Source organism: Gorilla gorilla, chromosome 16, assembly GCF_029281585.2.
Source record: "Gorilla gorilla gorilla isolate KB3781 chromosome 16, NHGRI_mGorGor1-v2.1_pri, whole genome shotgun sequence".
NCBI lineage: Eukaryota > Metazoa > Chordata > Mammalia > Primates > Hominidae > Gorilla > Gorilla gorilla.
The window spans coordinates 86,383,999-86,404,863 of record NC_073240.2 but is presented as its reverse complement, the minus strand read 5'-3'; the positions used below and the strand labels follow the sequence as shown (position 1 = coordinate 86,404,863).

The 20,865-nt window shown below is 43.9% G+C and overlaps 1 protein-coding gene across 1 annotated transcript in view; it reads left to right on the top strand.

The window, feature by feature from the left end:
• Positions 1 to 18,604, top strand: part of LOC101138066 (golgin subfamily A member 6-like protein 9) — an 83,277-nt gene extending 64,673 nt beyond the window's left edge. The window contains exons 8-17 of the mRNA XM_063698799.1: positions 66 to 765; positions 3,037 to 9,668; positions 11,315 to 11,434; positions 12,057 to 12,116; positions 12,302 to 12,382; positions 13,047 to 13,122; positions 13,503 to 14,032; positions 14,300 to 14,360; positions 15,387 to 15,501; positions 15,711 to 18,604. Of these exons, the coding sequence (XP_063554869.1) occupies positions 9,585 to 9,668; positions 11,315 to 11,434; positions 12,057 to 12,116; positions 12,302 to 12,382; positions 13,047 to 13,122; positions 13,503 to 14,032; positions 14,300 to 14,360; positions 15,387 to 15,501; positions 15,711 to 15,843 (1,260 nt within the window). The 5' untranslated portion in view covers positions 66 to 765; positions 3,037 to 9,584 and the 3' untranslated portion in view covers positions 15,844 to 18,604. The remainder of the gene's footprint in view (positions 1 to 65; positions 766 to 3,036; positions 9,669 to 11,314; positions 11,435 to 12,056; positions 12,117 to 12,301; positions 12,383 to 13,046; positions 13,123 to 13,502; positions 14,033 to 14,299; positions 14,361 to 15,386; positions 15,502 to 15,710) is intronic.
• Positions 18,605 to 20,865: the final 2,261 nt, after the last annotated feature.

Here is a 20,865-nt window from a genome sequence, read left to right as displayed (position 1 = left end):
TTACTTTTTTTGTTTCCCTCTGTGCCTATGCTTACCAAGTCTTTTTATTTTTTACTTTTTATTAGCTCTTTCAATCCTCTTAATAACTATCTGCATTTTATGGATGAGGCAACTGAAGGTAGGTAACTCGTCCAAAGTCACAGGTGGCAGAGCAAGGATTGGAACCAGACAGTCTGACTGCCCTAGGCCCAGCCAAGAGGAGCTGAGAGCAAGCCACGGGGCAGAAGGATGTTGGAGGCTGGTTTTCTGTTCAGTTAACATGAAATGCAGGCTGTAACCTTAATTCCAGGACATTACTGAGAAAGCCTTCCAAAGCCAGAGGGTTGTTTTTTTGTTTGTTTTGTTTTGTTTTCCATGACCATGACTTTTGAGCAAAAATTTGGTTTTGTTTAAAGGCAATATGGTGCTCTAAGAAACTTCCACTCACACTTATGGAGGGAATGGTAGTTGAGCTAAATAGTGAAATGCTGTAGCACACAGCCTTTAGGGCAGCTTCTGACCTATTTCTATGGTCAGGAAAGACACCTATCTTTGCCTGCTGCCCACAGCCTCTAGTTATTCACCTTCAGAATTTCCTAGTCTGTGATCACATTCAGATGAGAGATCCGTTTTGTTTTTTCCAGGGTAGCAGGAAGTGAGTCACCACCTATACTAAGCAGTCTACTGTGTATAAATGAGCAAGGGTGGGGAGCCAGATTGGAGAACCTTGTGTAATGCTGAGATGCTCCAAGAGAATCCAAGAGGATGTCAGGATTATGCATGGTGGTAAAGTGGTCTCATGTTAGTTGTACCCACAGCTCTCATCAGAAGCAGACACAGATACTTTTTGTAGGAAAACATCTCTAACTTAAGCCTGTAGGATTCCCAAAGATTAAAAGCAGGCAAATATGAATTCAGTCAAATCATAGCATTCAAGTAGTCTCAACCCAACATATTTGAGAATTGTTAGAAACAATGAATATGTTTCCCAAAGACTAGGTTTTGGAATTATCAGATACAGAACACAGACTTCAAATATTAGAATTGTGAGAAAATAGTTACATGTCAAACCTAATATAAAAGAAAGATGGACTCATTAAATTGAGCAACAGAAAGGCCACCAGGAATGATGAGGACCTGAAAAGAAAATGGATGAACTAGAACTTACAGAAATAAAATATACAGCTGGGTCTGGTGGCTCACACCTGTAATCCCAGCACTGTTTGGGAGGCCGAGGTGGGAGGATGGTATGAGCCCAGGAGTTGGGGAGACAAGCCTGGGCAACATGGTGAGAACTCATTTCTGTAAAAAATACCCCAACACCACCAAAAAAAAAAAAAAAAAAAAAAAGTAGCTGGGTATGGGGCACGTGTCTATAGTCCTAGCTAGTCAGGAGGCTGAGGAGGGAGGATCACTTGAGCTCAGGAGGCAAGGGCTGCACGTGCATGCCACTGCAGTCCAGCCTGGGTGACAGAGTGAGACTCCGTCTCAGAATAAAATGAAATAAAGAAATAAAAAATGTAATTGTTGAAATAAAAAACTCAGTGGATGGATTAGACATCAGAAGAAAGAATTAATTGGTTAGACAATTATCTCCCAAAAGTGAGTCAGTATGTTACACAGAGAGACATGAGGATAGATGATAGGGCAGAAGTCGGTGGGGTTGTAGGGGGAGGGAGATCAGAATGAGGTCTAAAATATGTCTTAGTGGAATCCCAGGAGGAGATATTAAAATTATATTAGAAAGTGAGAGAAATAGAAGTTCTAAAGGTGATAGAAGGAAGTCCACATAAATCAGTCACAACAAATGTAAATGGACTAAAGTTACCAGTTAGGTGGAACTAATAAAAGAATATCCAGCTGTTTTAATCCATCATATTTAAAATTTAAGGATATGAGAAGATTGAAAGTTTTTATAAAGGAGAGAGAGTAATAAAGATATGGCAGTATACATTAACCAAAAACAAGTGATGGAGCTTCAGTATCAAAAAAGGATTTTGGAACAGAAAGCATTAGTAAGAAACTTGATGCTGACTGTTAATTAGGAGGATGTAGCAATTTTCATATTTTATGTACCTGTCAAAATAGCCTCAAAATGCAGGAGAAAAACTGATAAAACCACAGGGAAAAATTGACAAGTCTGCCAGCATATTTGGAGATTTCACCATACCCTGCTTACCATAAGTAAGTTACACGGAATGCCCATGTGTAGATTTGAATAACCAGTGAATGGACATGGTGTAATGGACAAATATAGACCTTTGTACCCAATAATTAGATATTCTATATTCTTCTCAAGCATATGTGGACTGTGGGAGAAACATTAATTATATATTAATTCATAAAGCAAGTCAGAAGATTTAAAAACAATTGGTACCATCCACACCATATAATTTATAATTTAAATATGAAGCAATTAAGGTTAGAAGGCAATAATGAAGAGATTAACAAAAAGCTACATGAATTTGGAAATTAAACACCCTTGTAATTCATGGTTTAAAAAACTCAATACAATTTTAGAATGCTTAGAATTGAACCATAATTAAAATACGAAACTTCTCTCTATTCCTCTCTCTCTCCCTCTCCCTCTCTCTTCCTATCTGGAACATTCAAGAAGCTAATCTTTTTCAATGAAGAACACCCCAAATACTGAAAAGTAGGAAAAAGACAGATGGCATTTCATAGTAATCCCTTCCCCCAAGAGTGTAGAATGTTTCTTTAGCTTCTTCGATAGTTTGTTTACTTATTTATTAAGTACTTACTATAAACCAGACTCTGCTTTAATTTGTGATGAACAACCTAGAGATTAAGTCCTGCCCTATGGATTTTATATTAGAGTGAGAAAAACAGATAGCTAAGTCTGGAGCTCAGGGGTGAGGCCCAGGTTGGAATTATAGATTCACTTGACCAAGGTGAAACCTGGTGTGCCCCCTCCTACTTCACATCCCCAGACATACTTCTAGAACATTTCTGTTCTATTCTTGTGTATAAACTCTTCCTTTTGAGCCTCTCTCCATTGATGCATGTCAACCTCTACTTGTCTTTTGTTGATTTTAGGCCACTTGCCCATATAACTTGGAGGATATTGAAGAAGAATCATACCGACCTGGTTCTGCTACCTAACAGCTGAGTTACTTTGGTCAAGCTCTTGGACTTCTGAGGCTGTTTCCTAATTTCAAAAGTGGGTATATGATGTGTTAGGCCCTGGTGCGTTGCAAGGAAGAGGTACACACATATCACCTTTGATGATGAGGGCCGAATGTTAACTTGGATGGAAAGTCATCCAAACAGCGATATTGTCTCTGGCCCTAGTAATTTCAAAACCTCACAGAATATTAATTTAGCAGTATTTAGGATAGGGTTTGAGCTCTGAAGACCTACAGTGTGGTTATTTGTTCATATGGCTGTTTTCCATACTAGACCATGAACTCCATGAGGGCAGGGTCTACAGTTTCATCTTTCTATCCTAGGCACTCAGTTCAGTGCCTGATACATAATAATAGAGGCACAAATGTTTTAAGAGTTGAGGAATTTTCAACTCTTACTGAAAGAATAGGAAGATATAAAAGCTTCTCAGAGACGGTATTATTTAAGCTGATTTTGTTTTTGTTTTTGAGATGAAGTCTCGTTCTGTCACCCAAGATGGAGTGCAATGGCGTGATCTCAGCTCACTGCAACCTCTGCTTGCCAGGTTCAAGTGATTCTTCTGCCTCAGTCTCCCAAGCAGCTGGGATTACAGGCATCCACCACCACACCCAGCTATTTTTTGTATTTTTAGTAAAGATGAGGTTTCACCATGTTGGCCAGGCTAGTCTCAAACTACTGATCTGAGGTGATCCGCCCACCTTGGCCTCCCAAAGTACTGGGATTACAGGCATGAGCCACCATGCCCGGCTTATTTAAGCTGATTCTTTACGGGTAAGTAGAAATTTTTTCCAGGTGAATAAAACCTTGAGCTATTATTCCAAGCAGAGACCAGTAGGTGCAAAGACACAGGGATATAGAGATGTTGAAGTTTACCAAACACTGCTAGATTAAAAAAACAAAAAGGAAACTATCAAAATCAAAAATTAAAATTAAAAATCACCTAAAATACAAACTATGAATGGGCTTGGCCAGAGGTCACGTCGCAACTGAGTTAACTATGACCGTAGACACTCAGTAATGGATGGAAGTTTTAGGGAAAACACATAACATTCTCAGGTTGTTGGCAGAGTATCTGGAACAATTTACAAATACGGGCATTGAATTCTGGGAATAATTACACTGTAGTGATATCATTTCCTTCTCTGCGTATGAAGCATGTATGTATTGCACACTGTTCAAGGTGCTGAAAATCAGACTCTTCTCGAGCAATCAAGGGAGATGGATGGGTGAGCAACTGATTATCATGTGACAAGTGAGGTAATAGAGATATGACTAAGATGGTATCTAAACAAGAAGAAAGGAATTATTCATAATATATGGAGTTCTGGGGAAATATTTCTCAAATGAAGCCGGCCGGGCCGGATGGCTCCCACTTGTAATACCGGCACTTTGGGAGGTGGAAGTGGGAGGATCCAGAGGATCTAGGAGTTCAAGACCAGCCTGGTCAACAGAGCAAAGCCCTGCCTGTTTCTATATTTGAAAAAAATAAAATAAATTTTTTAAATGAAATGATATTTGAGCACTCTGGAGCACCATACAAATATAGGACAGACTGAAGGAATGTATCTGGCTTGAGTTAACATTTATTGAAATTTTATATTGCAAAAATAGTACATATTCACTGTTTTGAAACTAGAAAGAATTGATAGGCAAGGAGGGCTGTCTACAAAGCACTCCATAGATCCACCATACTGAGACAATGCTTAATGCTTTGATGGATTTATTGTATACTATCTATGCATATGCATGTATTATATACATACATGTGCGTGGTTAAATAGAAATATTTCTCCTTGGTGTTAATCCATTTATTGTTATGCAGTAAATCCCCAAAGAGCACATTTGCTTTGCCCAAGGGAGTCTTTTGCTACATACTGCTGTACATAATGAAAACTAAAAAATTGGCTAACTTTTCAGCCTTGTGACCTTGTGGTGATTCAAATAGAGGCTTCATCAAAGGCAGATTCAGAAATGAACTTGGTGTGTGGGTAGTTATGCTTGGCATTATTGTTTGTAATAGTATGATAGGGATGACTTCAGTGTCCACCAACAGGGAACTGGTTAAGTAAACTGTGGTACATCCAAACGATGAATACTGTGCGGTTGTAAAGAAGAATGACAAAGACCTCTGTACTCATGTAGAAGAACTCACATATATTGTGTGTGTTTTAAGAGGAACAAGGAATGGTATAGTATGTATGGTATGCTACTTTTTGTGTTGAGAGAGAAGAGTAGAATAAGAATATACGTGTGTATTTGCAAAGATAAATTCTGAAATGATATATAAGAAACCAATTAAAAGTGTTTGGCTGTAGAAAGAGAATAAGACTGTGAATGGGATTTGGCCACATACTTTTATAGGTAGTTATATTTAAAAATTTTCTGAACCATGTGTTTGTACACATGACCCTTTTAAAAATAAGTGAATGAAGGAATGAAGTAGGATTATGAGAAAGAGATAAGAACAAAGGATCTAAGGGGCTGCCCATCTTTTTAGTACCCAGCGAATATTAATATATAACAATAGCAGCAAAAATTGGAAGAGTAGCCCCAGGAGGGTAGGGAGTCAGCCTTTCCTTTGTCTTTTCCTCAATTTCATATATTAAACAAAATAATGTGAGAACGATAAAACAATTTGAAATAAAAAATGTCTCCAGATCTCTTAAAAGGAAGCTGGGGCAGCTTTCTGTAGCGCACTTCCCAAAAATGGGCTGATTTACCTCAAGAGGCAGGGATTCTAGCCTACATGGGATACATACAGGAGAAAAAAAAATCAGAAAAAGAAAAGAGATTTAAATATAAATAAATGAAAATAACAATTCTCCCTCATTATAAAGGAAATCATTCTTTTTGTAATAATTTGGATGACAAATATTAAGAAAAATCTTTAATTTGCCACTCAAAACATTGTGGTTTGTTGCTTTTTATACGTTTTTATGCACATAAACCTTTTAAAAAGTAGAATCGTAATATGTAGTCTTTTGTCCCTTACTATATTTTGGGCATATTTCTGTGGCAGTAAATATATCCTGGCATCATCATTTTTAATAGCTGGATGTATATTAAGTTAATCACTGCCACCCCAGAGGTGAATTTTCTTATACATACATTTTAATGGGCTCGAGCAAACATTTTTGGACTGAATTCATAGAAGTAGAATTTCTGGAGGAAAATAATTTTTAGAGTTTTTAATAGAAATTTTCAAATCATTCTCCAGGAAAAGTGACTCCGGTTATACTCCCACCAACAAGGACAGAGCTCCAGGTTCTCCTTTCCATTTGTCATCTTTCCTGCCTTTCTACAGAAAATCTGATTGTTTTCATGACATTTCTTTGATTTCTTGTGCTTTTGAATCTTTGTATATGCCATTGGCCATTTTTATTCTTGTGAGAAATGCCAGTTTCTCCATTGCCCATTTTCGGTTGAAAATCATTTGTTTTTTTCTCAGTAATTTTAAAGATTTCTTTATAGACTAAGGATGCAAGCCTTTTATCTGTCATTGAGGTTACAAAAACTTTCTCCCAGTAAGTAATTTGTCATTTCATTTTTTCATCTTTTCTTTTTCCTTTCCTTTCCCTTTCTTTCTTTCTCTTTTTTTCTTTTCCTTGTTTCTTTCTTTCTTCTTCTTCTTCCTTCCTTGCTTTCCTTTTCTTTCTTGCTTTCCGTTCTTACTTTCTTTTCTTTTCCCTCCCTCCCTCTCTTTCTTTCCTCTTTTTTTCTCTTTTTCTTTCTCTTTTTCTTTCTTCTTTCCCTCTCTCTTTCTTCCTTTCCTTTCTTTCTCTTTGTTCCCTCCCTCCCTCCTTCTTCCCTTTTTTTTCTTTCTTTCTTTCACTAGCCAAGCTCCAAAGTCACGTTTCACTTAATTTTTATCCTGCCAAATTTGAAAGCCTTTTAACTTCGTGATTTTAGTGTAAACAGGAGCAGCAGAAAATGTAATTATCTAAGTCTCGCTCTGTCACCCAGACTGGAGTGCAGTGCCATAATCATAGCTACTGCAGTCTTGAACTCCTGGCCTCAAGCAATTTTCCCACCTCAGCCTGCCAAGTAGCTAGGACTACAGCTGTGTGCCACCACACCCAGCTAATGTTCAAAAATTTTTGTGGAGATGTGAATTCTCTATGCTGCCCAGGCTAGTCTTGAACTCCTGACTTCAAGTAATCCTCCCACCTCGGCTTGCCAAAGTGCTGGGATTACAGGTGTCAGCTACTGCTCCTGACCGAGAGTTTAGTTTTGTTTGCTAGTGGTGTTCTTGGCATCTTTTCATATTTGAGGTTTTGGGCTAGTGCTGAAGTATTACACTCACCATCCGAGGTCTACAGGACTTTTGGTTTAATATTGAACAGATGGAACTGTTTAGTTCTGCATCTTTGCAGGTATACAGAATGTGCCTACCAGGAATCTGCTTTATATCCATTGAAAGCAAGAAATAATACAGTAAAACTTTGCCTGGCTAGAGGCTTTGAAAGAATGGCGTATTCTGGTTTAATTCTATTACTTTGGAAGTATGAAGGTGAAAAAAATTCAAAACTTAAATTTCCTGTTGAATGCAATTTGAAAATATGGCCAATGATTCCACTTTTCTTCTCTAGTAAGGTTGGACATTCTGATCTACTTGGTGTTTTATTATAGAACTGCTAGTGTGCTTGAGTCTTACATTGTGAAGATACTTTTTTAAAACTTGAGATGTAAGAGGATGTAAATGGTTTTGTAGATCAGGCTGGATGAGAACGGACACTTGTAAACATACTTTTTAGACTAAATCTCTGATTGCCGCTTGTTTTTCTTATGGAACTCATACAAATAAAACACATTGGATGGAGGGTGCGAGTAGGAAGGAGATTCTTGTCTTTTAATTGCATGTCATTGTTTCATAACAAGGCAGAACATATGGTAACCCTGGCTTTGGACCTACAGAAGGAAACACATTTTACTACCTGCTGTATGCCAGAGGTTCTTGAACACTTGGAGGGATGACTGCAGCACAGATTGCTGAGCCCTACTCCAGAGTTTCTGATTCACCAGGTCCAGGGTGGGGCCTGAGAATTTGCACTTATAAAAAGGTCTCAGGTGCTGCTGGAGCTGCTAGTCCATAGACTACATTTTGAGAACCACTCTTGTCTATTAAGTGTAAATTGTAGAACTCTAGAAAAAAGCTTAGTTCGGTCTGAGATAAGAAGCACACAGGTTATGGAGAAAATCATGAAAGATTCAACCCTTGATCCCAGCCTAGTGTGGATTTCAGGTAACAAGCAGTACACAGTGACATAACACAATTCTTGGTTTTCATGATTGCAAGTCACAGCCAGGTATCAAGTGAGGAATTCAGTTTCATTTGCAAGGCTTAGAGAGGCCTGGTGAGTCTAGAAAAATGGGCCTTGTATTTGTTTTAAACCAGTAAAGAGCTTTAAGTGCTTATTAAATTGGAAGTTTTGTGTTCCTACTTATTTTGTATCTTATTTTATTTTATTTTATTTATTTTGAGATGGAGTCTTGCTGTGTCACCCAGGCTGGAGTGCAGTGGCATGAGCTTGGCTCACTGCAACCTCCATCTCCTGGGTTCAAGTGATTCTCCTGCCTCAGCCTCCCAAATAGCTGGGATTACAGGCACCCACCACCACACCTGGCTAGTTTTTGTATTTTTAGTAGAGACAGGGTTTCTTCATGTTGGCCAGGCTGGTCTCGAACTCCTGACCTCAGGCGATCCGCCCACCTCGGCCTCCCAAAGTGATGGCATTACGGGGGTGAGCCACTGCATCCGGCCCAAAAGCTTTGTGTTTTTAAAGGTGTTAGACATGTTTCTTGTTTTTAAAAGAAATCTTAACAATAATATAGACAACATTTTTCCAAAAAAGAGAAATCATTGTGATTATTTTCTGTTATTGGAATGTCGGTTACTATAGTTGGCTTCATTAATCATCAAGCATGCTATGGATTTTCCATTTTTATAGGATCTATATCTCAGTTAAGGTAATACTGGTAAATCTCGTGCTCCACTTGAAGATGAAAAATATAGGCCAAAATCATAGACTTTGCATAGAAGCTGCATAATGAAGACAGCTCTGGAGGAACACATAGGTACACACAGACACACATATATAAAGTATACACACATATATTTTTTAAAGTTTATTTTTTTACAGTTTTAAAGCTTTTAAAGCAAAAGCCAGCCCCTCCCCTCTCACAGAGTGGGCAGCCCCTCCCCTCTCTCTTAGTGGGCGGGGACAGCAGTTGCATGGGCAGCTTGCCTTATGATGCCACAGGTCCCTCTGGACATGCTGCTGCCTGGCCACGCCTCCTTTCCCTTTCATCTTTCTCACTGACCAATGGGCTTGGAGCATTAAGGCCACGCCCCTATTCTGCGTTCCATTGGTGCCCTGGTTACGCCACCTGTGGCTCAGTCACACAGCTGCCTTGTAGGTGACTGGAGGCATTCAGCAGTGCTCACTGGGATTTTGCTGATGTGGCCCCAACCCCGCCTCCCTCCCCACGCCGCGATGTCAGAAAAAACACAACAGGGGAAATTGGCCGCAGCCAAGAAAAAGGTAAAACGCACCAGGTCATGGCCCCCAACCCAGCCACAGATCCCCTCCGATGACAAGACCGGTGGCAGAGTCCATACCACTCCTGAGGCATACCAGACTAGGCCCCCCAACCCCAGCGCCTCTGGGCTCCCCCCACCAAAGTCTTGTCAGTCAGCCCCACCTCTTCAGCAAGGAGCCCAGTCCCTGCCCTTGCCATTCACCCCAGGGTGACTTTGGGTGGGTGACTCCTGGGGCTCCCTGCTCCATACTCGGCCCTCACCTCCTGCCACCCCAAGCCCAACCTCCCTGGGCTCTTCGGGCTTGTGTCTCCCAGGACCTGGGTCCCCCAGCCCCCAGCCCCACCCTGGCCAGTCATCCCTGGGTGACTTTGGTGACTCCTGGGGCTCCCTACTGCAGACTCCACCCTCCCTTCTTGCTGCCCCAAGCTCGACCTCCCTGGGCTTCTTGGACTGGCGTCTCCGAGGACCTGGGTCAAAACCCTGTGTTTCCCTCCCCCATCGTGGAGCGGCGACTTGGGCATCAAGCCGATGTGGTCCCCTCCCCTGGGAGGAGTGGAATGTAGTGATGTCACAGTCCCACGAGGAACTGTCATTACTGCTGCAAGACCGGCCTTTGATCTTACAACCCAGTCCCCTAAGTTTTCTCCCCCCATTTCTGGTTCCTCTTGTTGCAGCACAAATTTCCAGCCGGAAGGGGAGTGGAGACTATGGGACCTCTGAGCAAGAAGTTTCAGGCTGCTTTACTCCCTGAACAATGTCTAATTCACAGTGTGAAAAGCCTACACTTCCCCTGTGAGCTCAAAACATTGACAGTATCTCTGGGTGGCAGTGGGAGAATGGATTTGGTTTGGTTTTCTCCCAGGCTTCTACTTTCCAGAGAGACTTTAACATATTTTCTGAGTTCTCCACGGTTCTGGGACCAGACTGACCTTCAGTCAGTGGCCTCTGAAGTGAGATTTGCTCATCTTCTGTGGAATAGATCTTGGGAAACTGAACTTGACAGCTTGAATCTTCCTCATATCATCTCAACCTGGGGTACTTTGAGTGCCACAGGATAAATGTGGGACATCTTTCTGAAGCATCATTTTCCCTTGATTCTCTTGAGAAAAAACATTAATGTACTTAGGGATGACAGACACAGAGGTTTCCAAGCGTATACCAGACTTCTCTCTGAAATGAGGCTTGGGTTGTCCTCTTTCTGATAAATTCCCAGATTTAACAGAAAAGCTGCCTTCTGCCATGAGGACACATTGATATGAAAGTGTGAGAGGTACTGGTGCGCTTCTTCACACTAGCAGACCTGTGAGGATGTATGACTCTAAGCCACACGGCCTACAGTTCCTGCCTGCTTAATGTTTACTTTTCTACCTCTGCCCCTGGTTTTGGTCCCTGGCAGCTGCTGATTCATGGCAAAACCCCAGAGCTTGGAGGCAGAGGACTGAGTTTAAGTTCCAGTTTTGACTTTTTCTTTTTTTTTTTTTTTCTATCCATGATATCAATCCCTCTCAATCGGTGACAACACCTTGTCCAATTGTTGGTGGCATTAAACCAGATGATATATAAGGGTATTTTGTCAAAACTGTAAAGGAGGATGTGGCTGTAGGGGCTGATCATTCTCATGAGTGTTACTGCTCTTCTTTCCCACAGTTAAAAGAATATTGGCAGAGGAAGAGCCCTGGCATTCCAGAAGGAGCTAACAGGAAAAAGAAAATCAATGGCAGTAGCCCTGACACAGCCACTTCTGGTGGTTACCACTCACCTGGGGATGTGAGTCTCGGCGGGCCAGGCTCCTGGGGACAGGGGGCCCAAGGGGCAGTAGAGGGTAATTGTTAAGATTGTGGATGGACTGTTGGGTACTGGTTAAGAATTCTGGGTTTGAATCCTGCCTCTCTATCTGCTAAGGATTGATTAGGGATTGATTAGCATATGATTTAGGGTAAGTTTCTTGAGGTCTTTTGGCCTCTCTTTTCACATCTGTATAATAGAGGTGGTATTTTTTGACTTCCGTTTGTGAAATTTAAATCAGATTTGTTATTGTTGCTTTTATGTGAATCCTTAGTACATGGCCTGCTGCAAACACCCAGGACACCCAGAAAATGGTCATTGCTGTTTGATTTTCCTCATCCCCAGTCTCAAGGGGAAGCCAGGCCAATGAGAAGAGCCACTTGCCATCAGGCTGTCCCTTTAGGAGTCACTGAAAGGGCCCCAGGGTGGGATGGTGGGGAGATAAGAACCACGAGAGAAGTTGGCACAAAGGAGTTATGGGAAAAAGGGTCCAAGATAGGCAGAAAAGAAGCTTTTGCCAGTTGATGGGGGAAGAAAGGAAGTCAGAGGGCTTAGACAGTGAGGGGGGACAGAACATCTCCATGTGCACTCTCATCTCCTGCAGTCAGCAACAGGTATCTACGGGGAGGGCCGTGCATCCTCTGCTACCCTGGAGGATCCGGAGGTAAGAGGCCCTTGGCTGAGGTGCAGTGACCCTGCAGGCCAGCCCTCCAACCTCCTCCCACAGCAGGGGCTTGTTGCCCCTCTGCCAGCTGAGGCAGCCCACACACCCCCACCAGCCCTAATGATTGTTTTCTCTACCCCTCCCCACAATCTTCCTCCAACTCCTTCTCTCTGCATGCACCTCAGAGCCAGTACCAAGAACTAGCAGTGGCCCTGGATTCAAGCTCCGCAATAATCAGTCAACTCACTGAAAACATCAATTCACTGGTAAGAGTCCAGTGGGGTCCCCTGTTTCCAGCCGGTCAATCCTGGACTCCAGTTTCCTCTTGGGGCCCTGAAGAAAGGGGCTAGGGGCCCCTGATGCCAAGGACCAATGGGGAGCTGGGGCACCCAGGCCTCACCTGGAGGGACTCCAGAGCACAGAACATGCAGCATGGCTCTTCTGCACTGCCCTCTTTGCTGACTCTCTTCTCCAGACACCCCTGCTCTAGTCCTTGCCACACATGCCCTGGGTTTGTCGCCTCTCCGGGAAGCACTAGCCTGACTGGTTGTCAGGGGCCTGTATTTCTGCCCTGCCTCAGTCCCTAATTTGCTTTTTGAGTCTGGACAAGCCATCTCTCCTCCTTAGGCTCGTGTTTCTGGAGGAGGTTAGAGAGTATCAAAGGTCTCGGTTAGCTCTGAAAGTCAGAGATTTAAAGGCCCCTAGAATGGAAACCTCAGGGCCAAGGGCTCCTGTCTGTCCTTTGCTGTCTTATATCTCTGCTATGAAGATCTGTTCCTGGCCTGTACATGCTCAGTAAATGTTTGTTGAATGAATGCACCTTTCTAAATCACAAGCTGGCAGAAGGGAGGTGGGACTTTCTCAAACTCTGTCTCTAGAGGTTCAGCAGCCCCTCTCTCCAGGGCCCTCTCCCCCCTGTGCTTTGGGCAGGTTCGCACATCAAAGGAGGAGAAGAAGCATGAGATACATCGGGTACAGAAGCTTGGGGGGTACCAAAACCAGACGGGTAAGATGGGGCTGGCATGACCTGGGAGAAGGACTGGCATCAGAGGGCTGTGGGGGTGACTTAGAATGCCCCAGGGAGGTGGGTGGATGGAAGGGCTTTGAGGCAGAGAGAAAGAGGTCTGTGCCAGGAGACGGCAAGTGTTGTCATCTCCATGAGCCTCAGTGTCCCCATCAGTAAAGAGGGAGGAGTGCCCATTGTCAGCCACCCACAGTGCTCTCTATCTGAAAGTGACTTGGAAGATTGGCTGCCATCCGAGTGTGAGGAGTCATTAGCAGTGAGGCCAAGTTTGGGAAGCCTGAGAGGAGGAGCTGTCCACCAAAGGGAGGATTTTTTTTTTTTTTGAGAATCCAGAGGTCCTTATTGTCTGCTTCCTTTCTCAGCTGAACCCCTGGCCCCAGAGCCCCCAGCAGGGCCATCTAAGGTGGAGCAGCTACAAGATGAGACCAACCACCTAAGGAAGGAGCTGGAGAGTGTGGGAAGACAGCTCCAGGCTGAGGTGGAAAACAATCAGATGTTGAGTCTCCTGAACAGGAGACAGGAGGAGACGCTAAGTGAACAGGAGGAGAGGCTACGTGAACAGCAGGAGAGGCTACGTGAACAGGAGGAGAGGCTGTGTGAACAGGAGAAGCTGCCAGGGCAGGAGAGGCTGCTGGAAGAGGTGGCGAAGCTGTTAGAACAGGAGAGGCAGCAGGAGGAGCAGGAGAGGCGGCAGGAGGAGCAGGAGAGGCTGCTGGACGAGGTGGAGGAGCTGCTGGAACAGGAGAGGCTTCGGGAGCAGGATGAGAGGCTGTGGCAGCAGGAGACTCTGCAGGAGCTGGAGAGGCTGTGGGAGCTGGAGAGGATGCTGGAGCTGGGTTGGGAAGCCCTCTATGAGCAGTGGGCGGAGTCACACAGCGGCTTCGAGGAGCTGGTGCGTTTCCCCACCTGGGGAGGCTGCCCTCTTCCCTAGCCCTCAAGGCCTTTGTTTCCCCACCTGTAAAATGGGGCATTGTAGCCTTCACATGAAATGGTACTTCTAAAGGCACCTGTGAGCCAGAGCCCTGCTCTGATGGCTGTGGGAGAGAGGGGATGATTTTTCTAACCTGCCTCCACCCTTCCCGGTGCCATGGGAGGCAGACACTAAGTTCTGGGGTCTCCAGTTTTAGTGGGTGGCCACTGATTGTTTCTCTCTGTCCAGAACAACGAGAACAAGAGCGCACTGCAGTTGGAGGAACAAGTAAAGGAGCTGAAGAAGCCGGGTGAGCTGAAAGAGACTGTAATCTCCGACCCATCCAAGAAGACGTGGGAGGCAGACACCAGCCTCTGGGGAGGGGAGGTGCCAGGCCACAGGCAGCTGCAGCCTGAGGGCAGGTGACCCCAGCACCCTCCAGGGCAGTCCTATGACTGTTTCTGCTTCCGGCCCTCTGACTTTTAGAGGTGGGTAGCCCTGGGGTCCTCCCAGGTCTGGACATCATCATCCCAGCTAGAGGCATGGAGCCCCCCAATCACAGAGGAAGAGACAGTGGTATAAGAGGCTCCTTATGTTGGGTGTGGTGGCTCACACCTGTAATCCCAGCACTTTGGGAGGCTGAGGCAGGACAATCACTTGAGGTCAGGAGTTTGAGATCAGCGTGGCCAACATGGCGAAACCTCATCTCTACTAAAATTTTTTTTAAAAAAAATAATTAGCCGGGCCTGGTGGTGCATGCCTGTATTCCCAGCTACTCGGCAGGCTGAGACACGAGAATCACTTGAGCCCGGGAGGTGAAGGTTGCAGTGAGCTGAGATTGCACCACTGCACTCCAGCCTGGGACACAGAGTGACACTGTCTCAAAACAAAACAGAAAAACAAGACTCCTTAGATTCAAACTGGATTCCGGCCTTGGTTCCACTGGTCATAATTCAACTACTTTGCATCTCTAAGTCTCTGTTTCTTTAACTTCAAAAGGAAGTTAGCCTTTTCCTTGCAGAGGTGCTGAGGATTAAATGAGATAATACGTGGAAACATTAGGCATGTAGCACACTTAGCAGATGGTGGTTGGCTCCCCCTGCTTTTCCACCAGTCTGTGGTCTACAGTTTAAATGCTGGGAAAAAGGACGTGAGATTTGAGGCTGGGGAAGGAGGCATGGGGTTCTAGGCAAGGGAGGCAGTCTCTTAGGGCTGGAGCAAGGGGCCACGGCCTGGGCAGGCCACAGAGCCCCACAGTGCCCTCGCTACCCTATTAATGGGCCAGGAATCTGGAAGCCAGCCACCACATGCCCTCATGCCCAGGGTCTTCCGGCAGGTGGAGCTGAAGAGCCAAGAGGCTCCAAGTCTGCAGCAGCATCAGGACCAGTACCTGTGTATCGCTCTAGGAGCCCCGATCCCACAGGAGCTTGGGTGTGCGGAGAAGCAGGGTGGTGAGTAGAGCCCTCAGGCGGGGTGGGCAGGCAGGAGCAGGGGAGGCTTGCACTGTGCTCAGATTCCCACCCCTCTCCGTCTCTCTGAAGATCTTAGTGAGGTGAGCCTCACTGATAGCGTGGAGGCGGCACCAGGAGAGGACAGGGAGGGTTCTCCCCATGACAACCCCACTGCACAGCAGATCCAGCAGCTGCTTCCTCTAATGCAGGACTCCCCAGGAGCACCCAGGCTTGGGTGGAGAAGCTGTTGGTACAGGAGAGGCGGCAGGAGGAGCAGGAGAGGCTGCATGCCATTCTTTTCGGGCTGCCGAGAACAGGGAGATAAACATCACCATCATCTAAGAGCTGGTCAAGAAATTAAAAAAAAAAAAAAGTTAAGGGGTTAATCTCCCACACAATTCATTTACTTCATTTGAATGTTAGAGCCACTTATGTTTATTTGTGTTTCTAATTTATAGTTTAAATTTATTTGTGTTTCTAATTTATAGTTTAAATTTATTTGTGTTTCTAATTTATTGTTTAAATTTATTTGTGTTTTTATTTTATAGTTTAAATTTATTTGTAAAAGGTTAAATGAGAGTGGGTCTTTCTCTCATGTTCACTCTGGCATCTTTTAGCATTTTTTAAAATTTGATAATTATAAGGCGTTAGCATGCATATCAAGTTTGCCCTTATGTGGTGGGAGTTCAAACACACAAAGACCCACTATATGCACACAACTGTTTTGCTGGTTTGGGATAGGCTGCCATGCTTTTTTAATGTTAGTACAGCATGTATATTCATTACAGAATTCAGATAAAATTTCCTTATGTTCTGCTGTTATGTTTGATCGAATCCTAATCACAGTGAGCTCTTCATTAGCTCAACATGTGGTTTGCCCTCAAGTGCGCGGTCTATTACTTTGTAATATGCCACTGTGAGTACTGACATTTACAGTTGTTTAAAGGTGGAGCACTGGAAACAGCCTTTCCCCCTTTTTCTGTGTATTGGGGATGGGAGTAATAACATTTTGGGGAGGTTTTTAAATCTCCCAGAAGAGGAAAGTAGCCTGCTCTGGCAGGTGTGTGCAGGATAGAATATGTTTCATTTGTTCCGGTGCCAAGAATGAGCACTGTACTATGGTAGTTCCCTTAGGATTTGTATGTGCTCTGGGATCATGAAGATACTGCCTCATGAGCTGTGGCAGTTGTCCTCTTTTTTGACGACCTGAAAAGGGATTATTTCTGAGGAATGAAAGGCTCCCATCATGACTGTGGATGTGGAAAACCTTTTCTAGCTGAGAGCATTTATATCTACAATACATTTTAAAGTCAGAGTTCGTGTTCCCTGTTTTAATCACATGACTACATGTCCCAGTACACAAAAGGGCACTGGTTGGCATTCTCCTTAATGTATTTAGTAAAGATCAGAAGAAATCCTTTAAGAGTTTAAATGTCCCTGGAACAGGCATATACAGGCTCTAGTCAAGAATGAATTCGAGTGAAGGAAAGCTGTGTGACACCTGGCATTCCTCTATGTTCATGGAGCTTATTTGAGGCTAGAAGATGGATTTTACCATCTAGACCTCTCTGGCTAATAGCTAGTCTTCAACCATCTGACACTGGAATTTACTTCTTTTCCTTGAATGGAGAACACTTTAAAAATAATAACAAACATTATTATAAACTAATATATGTGAGAGTACCTAGTTGAAACAAAAAGGAGTTTTAGTAGACAGCATTATACTACATTTGAAAATCAAGGAGCAGTTTATGCAACTTAAAATGTTTACAAACTGCAGCGCAATCTACTGTTTGTGACTGTCAAAGTGTCATGAGGAAAGTGTCTATACAATCACAGAGTTATATTTCCTCACAAAGTTCTTTACGTAGAGTGAAATATGTTTTTATACCTCTCAGTTTCAGTTAGAGGCATATTTTGTGTAATATTTATGGCTTAAAATGGACTAAAGGTCCTGTTCTTGCCTTTTCTGAACTTGCCGCTTTTGCATTCTTTGAGTTCAGTTTAAAGACACTTAGTTTAACTCCATTTTAAACCCTCGGGCTAGAAATCGTACCACTGTTAATTAGCCACGTTATTTGGTCTAACAGTTTTTCTTTTATCATTGTGAAACTGAGCTTATCTAATACATTGATAAATTATTTCCAAGGTATTTTTATAGTTCAAATCGCTTCACTTTTACCCTGACACATATAAATGACTAGGAATGACCTTCAGATAGCGTTTAGCACCTGTAACCAATCTGACAATAATGTGTTCATCAGGCACCTGTGGATTAAATCACATACTGGCATATTTAAGCTGAATGTCAGTCTGAAAAATAAATGTACTATATTAACTCAAATACCACTCTCTGTGTAGGTATTTTGTCATATGTTTAAGAAAAAGCTAAAGAGAATGGAAATCCTATGACAATAACTCAAGTCTTTCTTCAAAGTGCGTGCAGTCTCTTGCAGTACCTCATTCAGCCAAGTATTTGTTCTCTTCCTCATTCAGGATAAGGCAGCTTTCAATTTGCTTAGAAGGCAACATTAGAAGGTTAGAGTTCAGCAGAAAGATAGAATTTAAAATGTGACTTCAACTGAATAAATTTGAATTTCTTTAGGGAGTAAAGAATCAAAACACCTATTTAAAGACTGCAAAATATGATAATTATTTTTAAAGTAATTGATTAAACCTGGTAGGTTTTCCCAAAATGAAAAACAATCAGTTCTAAAACCAAAGCTGATTTTTAGAAAATGTGAAAATGTAAGTCAACCCTATCCATAATAGATTCTCTAAAACCTTATCTTACAGTCACTTTCAAGTAACTATTCAAAAATGTAACTGCTATATTAATGTCTTAAAATAATTTAAAACATTTTAAAATATGAATACTGTAGTTTAAAACAAAGAATCTAGGGGAAGGAAAAGTAGACAAAGAAATGCCAATTCCAGTCCAAAGCTGTATTTGCCAAGTTTTCTTAGAATGACTTTTACCGATTTATGAATTCTTATACACAGAATGCATGATGGAAATACTGATTTTTGTCTAAAGTGGCATTATTGACTGCTTTTGTGATGCTACTGTAATGTAATACATTATTAAATTGTTTCAAGGTGCTGTTTTGCCTAAAAATTTTGTGTGTCTTGAAAACTATAGTATTGGGTATTGAGACTCTGCAAATTCTGGGCATGCTTGGCATGAGGTAATCGGTTTTTATTCTTACAAAATTGTAACTATGTAAGTGTGTTTATTAAAAGAACACAAACTAAAAAAGTGACAGGAATTAAAAAAAGTTGTGGGATGAAAAAGTTACGGGATAAAAAATACTGTGGACAAGTTGTGGCAAAAAACATTGTGGAAAAAAAGTAAAAAAAAGTTTTATGAAAAGTATTTTTAAAACATTCTGAAAAAGAAGTTACGGGACTTAAAAAAACATCATGGGATAAAAATAAAAATAAATAAAAGCAGGCCCCTGTCAGCATAAGCCGGGAGAAGTGGGTCTGGAGTCTTCACCCCCACCATGTCCCTACAACCCCTTCCCAGTCACCCCTTTACCATTAGGGTAGCAAGACAAGACCCCTGTCTAATGGAGGGAGACAAAGAGACCCTTTACCACCTTGACCAAGGCTGAGTCCTTACATTTCTGGATGATGATGTTATTTAAGAGCCAGAGGTTGGTGGAGTTGGTTTGTTTGGAGGAGGTCTGACGGCCTCCTTACTCTCACCAAAGCAACTTTTCCCTCAGCGGGGCTCCCATCTTCTTACTCAGAGAGGCAGCTGAGGCGGGACAGTGGAGTTAACTGTAGACCAGGCCAGGGCACAGGCTGCTGGGGTGGCCCCCCTTCCCCCTTGTACATACTGTATCTGTGTAACGTTCTGTATCGTACCTAGCGGAGGTTGCAGCTGGCATATGAGGAAGAGGTTCTTATAATTATTCGCTGCTGGGAAACTTATTTATTGCTAGCATAGGAGCGAGGAAGGAGGCGGGGATGGGGTCATGGCTCCCTGGTGATGGGACTCCTGTTTTTTGTTTTTTTTTTTGCTTTTGATTTTGGAATAAATGGATTTAGCCATACTGCTCGGCCTGGCATGTTCCCGTTTCCCTCACTGGGTCCTGCAGTTTGTCCCACTGAATGAGGAGCCCCAGAGTGTCTCAGCATGTCCAGCTGGGCTGTTGGGGACCTTCCAGGCCTGTTACCTATATGCTGCCTGGTGACACCTGGTGGATTTCATGGGGACTGCCATGGCGCCTATGGAGTACAGTCTGGCCCTGACAGCCAACTGGTTGAGAAGCCTGATCTAGCTGTGGCAGGGAAGACAGATACCAGCGCCCAAGGGCACTGACTTCCATCCACCCCAGGTGTCTTCCGTTCTGTCCCCCTGCCTCCCTGTCCTGTCTGCACCAGGTGGCCTGTCTGTCCCTCCAGAGTGCCGGCTGCCCCGCAGGTTCCCTCCAGGCTGAGTTCAGGGCCCTGTCCCCTAGTGGCCAGAGCTGGCTTCACAGGGTAAGAGCCAGCTAAGCTCCAGGGACTTTCCAGGAAAAGTGTCCCTTGAAAAGGGTGTGACCTTTTCACTGCTCCCAACAACACCCTAAAAATGGCTTGGCCTTTTCCCTCCCCTGAGCTCCATAGAGAACACAGCCAGCAGAGGACACATTCTCTGTCATCCAGAAATGGGTTTCTCAGCCGAGGGACAGCAGGACTGGTAAGAGACTGTCAGGCCACACAGCTGCCTGCAGAGCACCGCCATGCTTGGCCAGAAGGGCGGGAGGGATGGCGGGGGCTGGCTGTCCACAGGCCGTGCATGTCCCGGAAGCTCACTGGAGGTGGTGCACTCTGGAGGGGCGATGTCAGGAGACAGCTTCCTCTTGCTGGTCTACAAGACTCCACAAGCACAGCACGGGGACTGATTCCCAGTTCTAGAGGTGAGGCAGTTGGCCACATATATATATGTATATGTGTGTGTGTGTGTGTGTGAGAATTTATAGCTATTTATAGAACAGGGCAGGGGCATACCACAGAGGGGGCACAAGTTTTCAGCAACGGTCACACCTGGACGTGTCAGCTCACCGCTACAACAGACTAAGTCACAGATGAAGGGGGCTGGCTTTGGGGCTGGGGGAGCCACTGTCAAGTCACAGGACACCCACCCAGGCAGGCTTGGAAAGGGAGGTCTCTGAGAAGAGGAGGAATCTGTTTAGAGGTCGAAGTGGGGCCTGGGGCTCTCAGGACAGGATGGACTTGCCTGATTCGATCAGCTGGCAGTTGGAGAGAAAGCAGAGAGAAAACGGGTTAGAGAAAAGCCAGAGCTGCTGAGGCAAGTGCAGAGTATGGGTGCGCTGCAGCAGCTGTGGGAGGGCCGGGGAGGGGAGGGCGTAG